Source organism: Babylonia areolata, chromosome 30 (assembly GCF_041734735.1).
Source record: "Babylonia areolata isolate BAREFJ2019XMU chromosome 30, ASM4173473v1, whole genome shotgun sequence".
Lineage (NCBI taxonomy): Eukaryota > Metazoa > Mollusca > Gastropoda > Neogastropoda > Buccinidae > Babylonia > Babylonia areolata.
The window spans coordinates 12240197-12252600 of NC_134905.1; the positions used below are offsets into that span (position 1 = coordinate 12240197).

Below are 12404 nucleotides of genomic sequence, written 5' to 3' on the forward strand. Positions count from 1 at the left end.
TGGACAGTGCTTTTCCAATGAAAATTAGAACAAGGTACAAGTCTCACAAGGGAACTCCTCAAGGGTTGAGAGGCTCCAAGAATTGAGCCCCCCTGGAGAAGGAAATCCACTTAGAGGAAAGGCCTCTCTGAATGGAACTGTCTCAACAGATGTGGTTTGATGTCTTGATCCAGAGGGAGAACATGAGAGAGAGCCACCAGGTCTGGCTATCAAGGTTGGGCCAGCCAGTGGGATGTGATCAGGAGGGGCTGTGGACATTTCAACCTAGGGCTCTGAATGACCTTGGACATGACCTGAGCGGGGGAAGGGCATATGAAATCAAGCAGCTCCAATGTAGAGAGAGAGCAACCAATGCCCCAGATTCCCAGTCTGAGACAGAGACATACAGAGCCAATGTACAAACTTGTTTCTATGGGGTCAACCGGTGACCTGCCAGAGATCAACACTGTCTGAAGGACCCTCCAAGACAGATGAGGGTGTCTGCCAAAAGATGGCCTTCCCTGCTATATGACTCTTGAGAGAGCAATGCCCCTGTAGTGAAACCATTGGAGGGTGTGTGTGTGTGTGTGTGTGTGTGTGTGTGTGTGTGAATGCATGAGCATGTGTTTTTTCTGAGTGTATGTGTTTGTGTGAGTCTGTGTGCATGTGCGAGCGCAAGTGTGTGTAATCAGTTGCTACGATATGTTTTCCTTTTTGACTCACTTGTGTAAACAAAGTGAGTCTATGTTTTAACCCGGGTTACTACTACCCTGATGCTGGAAACAAAAAAAACAGATGACACACATCCAGCATGGCACTCCTACCCTTCTAGCTGAAGCACACAGAACACACAAGCATGGACACCTGAAGGAAAAAATGATCCTCACAAGAGGCATAAAGCCCCAAACCAAACAGGCGTGACCTTCCTCCAAGAAGGCCATGGGCGCAAAGCCTCGAAAAGTGTGACAGAACAGAGAGACCTTAACCTCTGCTCAGTAGTGACACACACACACACAAACGAGACTCCCCGATTGCACGTGAAAAACGTACAACCAGGAGAAAACATACACTAAACAATACTCCTATGGGGGAGGGTAAACTGGGAAGGGCATGCACAAAACAACACTCCACACAAGATTGTCATGAGTTGTGACAGTTGGGAAGGGAGCATGTGGAGGGACTAGTAAGAGGTCCTGCACTAGTTGTTCCACCTCTAAAAAGGTGGTCCGCAGTGTACAAAGACCAAACCCTTCCCTTCCAGCAATCCTTCAAACACTTTCCTGTTGGGAAAGTTCCAAACGCCCAGGAATCCTTAATAGGAGGGGGTAAGGGGTAGCACCACTCACCAACCAGGCACTTATATAGCCCTCCTAGGCCATGTTGAGGACCTAAGGCAATCTGAGGTCCTGGAGCAGGAGGCTTCCTGCCTGTGTGTCCCCGGAGACACCATAGCAACAAGAATCAAATTTAATTTCCAAATGGATGAATAAAGACGCATTGATTATATTGTATTTTATTGTATTGTATTATACTGTACAATCATTGCATGCTGTGCTCATGATCATGCTGCTCACAAAAACAAGGTAAACTCTTTCAGTGGGCAGTCTGCGAGATCTCCCAATAGAGCTGACGGCTGAGAGAGGGGAAACTGCAGGCTTCCTCAGCCTGGGTTGGGGACCCAAAGTTGACAGATCCTGAAGGGGAGGAGCTGGTGATCATGGTGGTCACCCTAACCGACACCCGCTTGGTCCCTCCAGCTGAGGCAGTGCACCCCCAGGACAGCACTGGATGTTAGTGGGTAAGGGGTGCTGGGCTGGTTTGGGGGGAGGGGATGGTGGGAGGGTGAAGACCTGGGATGCACCCCAGTATGGGTAGAATGGAGAAATCTACTAGAGATACTGGACTGACTTGACCCAAGGTGGGCAAAGGAGAGCTGTCCTTGCCTGAGGCCATGGCTTTCCCCCCACTGAGGGAGGTGGGAGAGGAGACTCAGCATCGGAGGGAGGAACAGAGACAGCAGTGCCCCCACTGCCAGCCTTATTAGCACACTGAGTATAAAGTGCAGATTCAAATTCCCTGGTAGGCATGTCCAGCCCCACATCACCACTAGCTACAGCAGACACAACTCTCACCAAGCCCACCCTCCATGTGGATCAACTTTGGGTCAGTCCTGACAACACTTCCCCTTTTTCCCCTTCCATGAAGAAACAAGATGGATGAATAAAGATGACTTGTTTTCCAGACTGTTATACAATAGTAGGTCCAGCTGTCCCTCAGCAATCTGTTTGCAAAGACGCATCGGCCAGATCGCAAATGGGGGAACCTATGGCTCTGGAACCTGAGCACTAACCCAGCCTCATGGGTTTGGCCATTGCCGGATGGCATGTGAGTCCTTGCGATCGGAACAAGTCATTCCCCAAAACTTTCAGCCTGAAAGAGAAAGTGAAGCAAGATTGAGACTGAGCGATAAAACAAAATGAACGTCAAAAACTGATGCAAGAGACTAAAATTCTGAGATGAAAACATCCCAGGAAGCCGCATGCAACAAGAAGCACACAAGAAATTAACATTTCAATTTCATAAAAGGTTGGCATAGACAGAGCAACTAAATAATTTACTCATCTCAGTGAGCAGTGGCCACTTGAATGAGTCACTGGTTTTGACTGGAAATGGCATTCAACTGGCTAGCAGACGACAGACGAAAAACGGAATGTCTTATTACTGAGTTAGCTGCAAATTTTGGCCAACCAGAACAAACCAACAGGCCTTGTGTGCAACAGCTTGACATGGTTTAGTATATGACACAAAATGATATTTTCTTTCAGAATTTTGCCTGGGACAACCCTTTTGTTGTTGTGTTTTTTTTTTTAAATGCGCTAAGTGCATGTTACATATGGGACCTTGGTTTATTGCCTCATTCGAATGACTAGTGTCATTACTAGTGAACAGACCACTCCTCAAGATATAGTGGAGGGGAAGAAATATTGGCAACTGTGGACCTGTGCGTCCAGATTCTCTTGTCTCCAACTGTCCTAGGCAGTTACGTTACCATTTGGCCACTGCTCCACTCCAATTTTGTAAATTTAGAGCTATTTTTTGTCTGTAGATGCTGGTGGTTTATTACTCCTCTCTCACTCTCTGTGTCAGTTAACACGTTTATGTCTGTGATTGTGCATGCACATATATTGTAGTTTGTACAATGTACATTTTAGTGCTTTTGGGCGTGTTTTCTTTTAGAACTTCACAGAATTTAAAATGGTAATTTTTTATTCACCAGTAACTTTGTGCGATAGCATTGCGTGTGTGTGTGTGTGTGTGTGTGTGTGTGTGTGTTTGTGTGTGTGTGTGGATCACAAGTACATATGTGTGCGCTAGCAAGTGTGCTGTATGTTTGTGCACAGGGAGGGAAGAAGATGGAATAGCAAGACTGAGTATGTCTTTGTGTCAGTGTTTTGTGTTTTTGGACTTTAATTTTTTTTTGTTCAGCCAAAAGAATTACACTATTTAAAAACTGCAAAAAAAAAAAAAAAAAAAGTTGAAACTTAGATTGATGTTATACTGATCTTGTTTCACCAGGGTCAAAAGGGGGCTTTACAGACACACACGGACACAAACACAACACTGTGGATTGTTGACACAAGATACAGGTAAAATATAAATCACCTGAATATGTTTTACTTAAAACCTGGTAACTCTGACAAATTAATCTCTGGGGTCCCAGGAACTTTAACCATAATTCTACAGGGTCCCAGACTACCTTCAGATGGTCCCTCTAATGCTGTACATACTAGTCAAATGTGCATTGCTACACACATACAGAGGAAGGCATATCTGATCTTCTAGTAATAATTGTCTTGGTTTCTGGGCTAAGAAGTGGCCACGGAAAACAACTTCTCGATGTAACAGCCAATCCTTACATCAGTCTGAAGCTCCTATTCTGGATTTTCACTCTTTTTATGTGTTCTTTCCAGACATTCTCAGAATATTTTCAGGAACCCATGTGATGTACATGCAGTGCATCCTTTCCATTTTCAAGGTGTGAGGGATGCAAAGAAAAATTCCAGCCCCACTCCTCTCATGCCATATATCTATTCCAAGATCTTCACTATGGATATAATGTATACATCAAATTTTGATAGAACTGCACATTTAACTATGGTATGGTACTCAGTTTAACTATGAAAAAAAAAAATTTACATTACACTTGAAGTTGAAGAGTACATCCAAGCAAACAATACCTGACTTGAGTTTCACAAGACTGGAAAATCCATGTGTCAAGCAATGAAAGGCTAGTTGGTCTGTATACCATCTTGTATAAAAATCTGAACTAGTAAAGCTATGTACAGGTCACTCTGACTCCCAAGTAAAAATTCTGAGGCAATCTAGGGTTAAACAGTATAAATAACTATATCTCTAATGTGAATGCATTATGTTCTGGAAAAATGGTGTATCACTTTAAACCTGCATATAATATCTATGGGTCACACTTTGTATATCAGTTCCCTAGATGTGCTTAGTAAGGTACACTGAAAACTCATAAATGGAAAAAAAAAAGAAAAAAAAAGGGGGTGTTGCACTGTGGCCACATGCTCTCCCCAGAAACAGCAGCTCAGATCCCCAACACAGAAATCTGATGTGACAAAAAGTAGTACAATACAATCCAATACAAATCACAACACAAGCACCATGCAGACAATGCCAGTTAGGACAAGGGATACACGGTCAGGTCACTGGTTTGATCGGCCACCACCACAAACCACTGCTCTTCGCGAAGGAAGGGCGCCAGCCAGTTCACCTTGAGAGGGTGGGCGATCGTTTTCACCCTGCACACCTCCGTGATGCTCTCGTTGCGTCGATCCTCTGGGGAGCTGTCCCCATTGGCCACCACCTCCCCCTGCATGTCATGCTGCTCCGCCTTGCTCAGGTCCCACACCATGATCCGGGCATCATTGCCACCGGACACCAGCATCGTGTCTGAGGTGAAGTGAACCTGGGCCACGCCCTGCTGGTGGGCATGGAGACAGAACTTCTCCTGCAGGTGTTTGGACGTGCTGTCCATCACAGCCACCAGCCCGTTCTCCAGAGCACAGGCTGTCAGACTGCCATCCTTGCTGCGGGCCAGGTGGTGGATGAAGGGGGGGTTGATCATGTAGGCCGATACGTCACTTGTGGTGCTGTGCAGCTCCTGCATGTTGAACTGGTTGAGGCACTTGGGGCGGGAAAAGTCCCAGTGCACCAGGCGACAGTCAAGCCCTCCACTCAGCACCTCCCAAGGACGCTTGCTGCGGAAAAGCACAGTGGAGCAGATGTTAGTGTGCTTGAAGCGTAGCGTCTTGAACACCTTTCTGTCCCCCAGTCCAAACACCTTGATCTCCCCACTGTCATCACAAGCCGCCAGAAACTGCTCTTTGTCATCCAGTGCCACCTGGTTGACCTCATCCTGGTTGCTCTGGAACACAAACAGCACGCTGTCTGGCTGGGATGTGTCGATGATCAACACCTCAGCACCGAAAGCGGCATACAGAGTGTTGGACTTTTCTCTGGAGAACAGCACTGATGTGCAGTCTGTGTCAGGCCGGCTGAACTTGTGGAGGAGTTCGCCCGTACTGGACCACAGACACAGGTCTCCGTTCTCACTACCACTGGCCACCATGCCTGACAGAGGGCTGACGTCTACACACAGCACAGGACTCGAGTGGCCTCCAGTCAAGTGGCACACTGCCATGTCTGCACACAAAACAAGGAACAGGCATCCCAGGTACTATCCCTGAATCATTTTGACTCTTTAATTAGACAACTTCTTTTAAAAACTGTCTCTTGCTGGGTCAGTTATCTTTTAGTCTAATAACAGAATTTCATTTACTGTCTTGTGTAAATTTTCAGTTGCTTTATTTTGACAAAAAGTTTCTTAATGTCCCATAAAACTGTTGCAGAGTGTCTCCGGATGAAAAAGCACTTTTTTTTTGGTAACAGATATGAGTGATTATTTTCTCTGAAAAAACATTTTCTGCAAAGAGAGCAACAATATAATAATTTTTTTTTTAATTGTTAAAGAAAAGTAAAAAAACAAACAAACCCCTCCCCCCAAAAAACGGGGGGTGGCTTGCAAAGGATTTCTCCTGGACAAAGTAAAGGCTTGTCATGAACATTGCTTCAGGTTTTGAACTGGCCAACCCTAGGTGCAAGGACAAGATCAGCCTACTTCAGATTCTATGACAGGCACAATAGCCAAGTGGTTAAAGTGTTGGACTTTCAATCTGAGGGTCCCAGGTTCAAATCTCAGTGACGTTGCCTGGTGGGTAAAGGGTGGAGATTTTTCCGATCTCCCAGGTCAACATATATGCAGACCTGCTAGTGCTTGAACCCCCTTCGTGTGTACATACACAAGCAGAAGATCAAATATGCACATTAAAGACCCTGTAATCCATGTCAGCGTTCGGTGAATTATGGAAACAAGAACATACCCAGCATGTAAACCCCCGAAAATGAAGTATGGCTGCCTGCATGGTGGGGTAAAAACGGTCATACACGGAAAAGCCCACTTGTGTACATGTATGTGTATATGAGTGAAATTGGTAGTTGCAGCCCACAAACGAAGAAGAAGATTCTACCGTGGCTTGTCATCCATCAACACAAAGCATCTCACAACCCTAGTTGCAAAAGATGGAGCACCAGCCAGTTACACCTGCTGTCCTGGGACATTTCATCAACTGGAAACATGCACAGGCAGAGGAGTTTTATTTCCTGGAACAAAGGGCTTCTGATAGTGCATAAATATGCATCCCTGACTGATGCTTTGAAAATGAAAATGTATGTTCATCAATACTGGGACTGTCTAAAATTTAAAATGTCTAAAACAAAAAAAATGAAAATCATACCCCCCCAACATCCCCTCCCCAAATTAACAGAATGTACGTGCTGAAGACACAGCTGTTGTGGCATCTCTAGCAGCTATCCAGTCCAGGATGGTCTTCTCCAAAAAATATATATATATTATCTAATTCTGTGATACTGATAGGGGGCTAGCGACAGGGGTATGTGGACTGCCCCCCCACCCCCTTCCCTCAACCCCCGCCTCAATATATGTTTGTAGAGTGTCTCTGAGCACCAGGATACATGTGCCTGGTGCTGTCTGAAAGCACTATTAGCAGAAACACTTTCTTAATTAGAATGTGTCTTTGCTGAGCTTTTAATGAATTTATCATCTATGATTACTTTTATTGTTGTTATCATTATATCATTTAAAATTTTTTTTATTCATTTATCAGACATCCTCAAACTACCAGTCATATGCAGGAGATCTGTCTGCATGTTGACTTTGGCTGCTGGAGGAGGAAAAAGAAGAAGAAGGATGCGGAAGAGTGAGAGCAGGAGAGAGAGAGAGAGAATGAGACAGAGAGAGAACACTAAACTGATCACTGAAATTTATTAATGTATTAGCTGTAATGCTCTAGTGCCATAGTATGTACCAATCAGAACAAAAATGATGCAAAGCAGATAAAATTGAACTAGAGAGAGAGAGAGAGAGAGAGAGAGAGAGAGAGAGAATTGGTACACGTACAGGTACAGTATTTGTGGCAAAACCTTGCAGCCTTTCCACGCCCATTCTTGGAAAAGTAATTTGGTTTTAGGGTTTCCATTTGCACGCTATTTACCTAAATAGTATTCACCAAAGTCATATTTCTGCACTATTGATCTAGAATCAATGTCAAGAACATTTTTGAACTGCTTAATATTTTTAGGGGCTTTTGTTACATTTAAGTGCATTCCAACCTTTAACAAACTCTGATGCTGAAGATTATTTGCAGATATTAGTCCTTCAATACTAGGTATAAATGTTAGTATCTGAGTTTCTGGTTATATAAGACTTGTTAGCTGAGAAAAAAGTATAAGGGTCAATATCATCATTTTTGTTAGTGATCTTGAAGATCTGAATCATATCTCCTCTAAAGCGCCTGTATTTCAATGAATGTAGATTTAACTGTGTCAACCGACTGTGACTTGGTGGCATGTGATATGGGCGCTGAACGCTTACAGAGTGACGAACTTAAAAAAGCATGCAAGCAACCAAAGTGCATTGTGTGTGTAGGTCTGATTCTGAGAATGACAAAACAATTCAGTTAACAGCCTCACCTGGTTTAAAGTAATAAAATCAATCTTAAAAAAATATCCCGAGTTTGTGGAATTGTTTTATAAGTTAAACCAATCCAAAAACGATCAGTCGAATTTCACATTCCGCAATCTCCGGTCTCATGGATGACCAGTTAGCGAGGGTTATCTCCCGTGAGGTAAGCAGACGAGAGTTTGGCGAGAAGTGTCGGTGCGTTTGCAAAATGGCCACAGGCTACAGTGGTGTTAAAAAACAAAGACTCAACAATTCCACACCACAGCCGTACTGTAATGGTCATGGGTCATCAGGATATTCCAGCTACCACAAGCACAGTCATACTGTGGTCTCTCCAGACATGTGTGTCTTCTGTTTCGATGTTCTGCACGGGTATTTGTATGGCTATGACAGCAAGGCCGCACCTCGTTTTACCAATGAATCTTAGTGAGTAAACATTGACACTTACGTAGTTTAACTTTGTGATTTCACGCTTTGTAGTCCTCAATTCTTTCCCAGGCTTGGTCTTGAGGTTATGGGCTGGAATTTGAATGATATTAGCTCAAATGATGAATTTTAATGGTGATCTTTGATTTCGGGGGTTTAAACAGAGTGTTTGTTTGGGCTGTGTCAGGTCAAAACTTGGGGTCATATCATTGGGCATTTCCCGTATTGTCACATTTACTCATTCGAGTCATTGTACCGTAGTCAGACTCAGAGTTGATGTCAGGAGAGAAAGTCCATTTTCATTGGTGGATATAGGAAAAAAGTGATCACGTCCTATCCTTTGTAAGTTTGTTTTTCATTTGGCCATGTTTGTTTTTTGTTTGGAATGTCCATTATTAATGTTATGCATTATATATAGTAGATAACATATTACATTTTAAAAAACAACTACTTCAAAATGACATGACAGATTATGATGATGATGATACTGATACTTATGTAGCGTCTGTCCTTGGTTGGAGAGCAAGCTCTAACTTGTCTTACAAGCACTTTACAAACAGGGAGTTACTTATTTGCACAACTTAGGCTGCCAACTTAGGTAGTTCTGGCTGACAGCTACCACTGGGTACTCAGTAGTTGTTTCCTGTGTCTTTCAATCAGGTTTCAGTCACACACACATACACACATATACAGACATGTATTTTATGTGCATGACTAATTTGCTTATTTACCCAGCCATACTCTGTGTTCAGATGTGTGCATGCTGGGTATGTGCTTGTTTGCATAACCCACTGAATGCCAACATAGGTTACAGGATTGTTAACATGTGTATTTGGCCTGCTGCGTGCGTATACATACTGTAGTATGTGGCACATCTGCTGTGCACATGGCCACGAACGATGTATCGCGTATGCGCTTTAAGCGTTCGTGTTCAACCGTTCAAACAACTCATGATTCCATCCATGTCTATCCTAAGATTATACTAGATCACAAAAGAACAAACTGGTGTTCTTGTCTGATGTTGGGTACGCAAGCAATGACACATGGTGGCAGCGGTAAAGCGGTAAACAGTGCAATACATCGAAGATAGAAATAATGACTGTGAAAACCGTGAACTGTGATTGTGAAGGTACGTAGATTTTATCTCGGTATCTGATCAACATAGCATTGTTGGAGCAGCATTGTATTCGCGATGTCTTTCAAACCGCCTTCAGCGTTCGACTTTTCTGCGCCAGAGCAGTGGCCGACATGGCGACAACACTTCCAAAGATATCATACATGCATGGAACTTTCAAAAAATCATTCGATATCCAAGTATCATCCCTCATCTATAGTATGGGACCAGAAGCAGAGAAAATTTACGCAACTTTCGAAATTACTCCTGCTGCAACATATGATGATGTGATCAAACTTTTCAATGAACATTTCACCCCAAAAGTGAACGTAATACACGAACGTGCAGTTTTTCACCAACATACTCAACTTAGGGAGAAAACGTAGAGACCTACATTTGTGTCCTCTACGATCTCGCAGAACACGCAGAATTTCAAGACAAGGATTCAGCTATCCGTGATAGGCTTGTTGTAGGCTTACTAGATAGGGAGCTATCAGAAAAATTACAACTCCAAGCCACACTGACACTCAAAGAGGTTACTCAGATAGTATGTCAGCATGAACTAGTAAAGCAGCAGTTGTCTGCTCAGCGCCCATCATCTTCACACGTAGATGCAGTCCACGGACAGCGTGGTTCTAGGTGAGGCGGTCATGGTTGTTACCAGGGCGGCGCCCATGGCAACACTGGTGGGCCTCGACACGGCAGCAACCCACATTGTGGCACGAGTGGCAAACATAGAGGTTATCATGGTCATCACTCTGCTTCACGGGGAGGCAGAGGAGATGGATACAGTAACAAATGCAACAGATGTGGTAGGGATTCTCATCAAGGAAATGACTGTCCAGCCAAAGGAAAAACATGTCGCAGTTGTGGAAAACTGAATCATTTCTCTGTTGTGTGCCGCAGTAGACCAAAACAAACTGACACAGTAGAGGAGGCAACATCTGACAAGACATTCTTCTTGGGAGCTGTAGAAACCAATGTTCCTCCATGGTATGCAAAACTAGACATTTGTGACTCAGTCTGTCAATTCAAGATTGACACAGAAGCAGACATTTCTATCACGTAACCAGTATGACAAGCTTCATTTGGCACCACCTCACCACAACAAAAGCTGTCTTGAAGTCACTAGGTGGTGTTCTGAAAACAGTAGGCCAATTCAAAGCCCAAGCCAAGCTGCATGGCACAGACAACCCTTTGTCTCTGAATATCGTCATTGCCAACAGTGAGATGGACAATCTCTTGAGTTGGAGTGCGTCCCTTGCGCTCAACCTCATTAAGCGTGTAGAGAGTGTGGAACAGGGAGTTTTCCAAAACACACTGGATGGACCACCCGTTGATTGCCAACCTGTGAAGATAACATTGAAGGAAGGTGCACAGCCTTATAGCATAACAGCTGCACGACGCGTTCCAATTCCTCTCCTCGAGAAAGTGAAAGCGGAGCTAGAAAAGATGGAGAAACTAGGGATCATTGAGGAGATCACAACCCCACCTGACTGGTGTGCCCCAATGGTGCCAGTCCAGAAGAAGAATGGCAGCATACATATCTGTACAGACTTCAAGAAACTAAATGAAGCAATGAAACGAGAGAGGTACATCCTACCAATGATGGATGACCTACTTCACAAGCTCAGCGGCTCCAAGGTCTTCAGTAAACTTGATGCAACTTCAGGATTCTGGCAGCTACCACTCGACAGTGAGACTGCAAAACTCACTCCGTTCATCACTCCGAGCGGTAGATTGTTTTACAAGAGACTTCCTTTTGGAATTTCATCAGCCCCAGAAATATTCCAAAGAACTGTAGAAGGGATCCTGGGAGGCATGCAGAATGTTTTGTGTTACTTCGACGACATGCTCATCTTCAGTGAGGATACAAGTACACACGAGAAACACCTGGATGATGTTCTACAGAAACTTCACTCTCATCATCTGAAACTGAACAAAGAGAAGTTGGAACTGAGAAAGTCTGAGATAGAATTCTTGGGTCACCTGATCAGTGGGAATGGAGTGAAACCTGATCCAGCCAAGATAGCAGCACTCATGGACATGCCTGACCCAAAGAATGTTCAGGAACTGCAAAGAATGTTGGGCCTGATCAACTTCCTGGGCAGATACATCCCAGATCTGTCCTCAACACTGCGCCCAGTCACCCAGCTGTTGGAGAAGGACAGGATGTGGATGTGGGGTGGACCACAGCGAGAAGCCCTACATAAGGTGAAGATAGCACTGACTTCAGCACCAGTCCTTGCTTTCTTTGACCTCACCAAGCCAACAACAGTCAGCAGTGATGCCAGCAGTTACGGTATCGGAGGTGTTCTACTCCAAGGACATGATGGAGTCCAGAGACCTGTAGCCTACTGCTCACGCACCCTGACACCAGCAGAACGTTCATACGCACAAATAGAAAAGGAGTGCCTAGCTGCTGTCTGGTCATGTGAAAAGTTCTCAAGGTACCTTGTGGGTCTTGAATCCTTCAAACTCCAAACTGACCACAAGCCCCTTGTCCCCTTGATCAACACAAAGGACCTTCAAGACACACCCTTGCATTGTCAACGTCTTCTCATGAGGCTGATGAGGTTTAGCCCTCATGCAGTCTATGCCCCTGGCAAAGACCTTGTGATAGCAGACACCTTGTCTCGCGGCCCCATACCTGACGAGTCTCAGCAGGATGACTTTCAGCAAGTTTGACAAGACATCGAAGCTCACATAGATCTCATCAAGTCAACTTGGCCAGCAACAGACAAGCACCTGGAAGAGATC

At 44.4% G+C, this 12404-nt stretch overlaps 2 protein-coding genes across 2 annotated transcripts in view; one reads left to right on the forward strand and one right to left on the reverse strand.

Moving 5' to 3' along the window:
* Window positions 1-3283: 3283 nt before the first annotated feature.
* Window positions 3284-8242, reverse strand: LOC143275393 (WD repeat-containing protein 53-like). Its single transcript, XM_076579467.1, has 2 exons — window positions 8113-8242; window positions 3284-5706 (listed from the first exon to the last, which is right to left on the reverse strand). Exon 2 carries the CDS (start codon window positions 5702-5704, stop codon window positions 4682-4684), a length of 1023 nt encoding a protein of 340 aa, XP_076435582.1. The 5' UTR covers window positions 5705-5706; window positions 8113-8242; the 3' UTR covers window positions 3284-4681.
* A 51-nt stretch (window positions 8243-8293) lies between these two features.
* Window positions 8294-12404, forward strand: part of LOC143275433 (nuclear protein AMMECR1-like) — a 46029-nt gene continuing 41918 nt past the window's right edge. The window contains exon 1 of the mRNA XM_076579528.1: window positions 8294-8530. Coding sequence (XP_076435643.1) covers window positions 8313-8530 — 218 coding nt within the window. The 5' untranslated portion in view covers window positions 8294-8312. The remainder of the gene's footprint in view (window positions 8531-12404) is intronic.

Coding starts and splice junctions, on each gene's coding strand:
- LOC143275393 (XM_076579467.1), bottom strand. CDS start 5,704: ATGGCAGTGTGCCACTTGACTGGAGGCCACTCGAGTCCTGTGCTGTGT.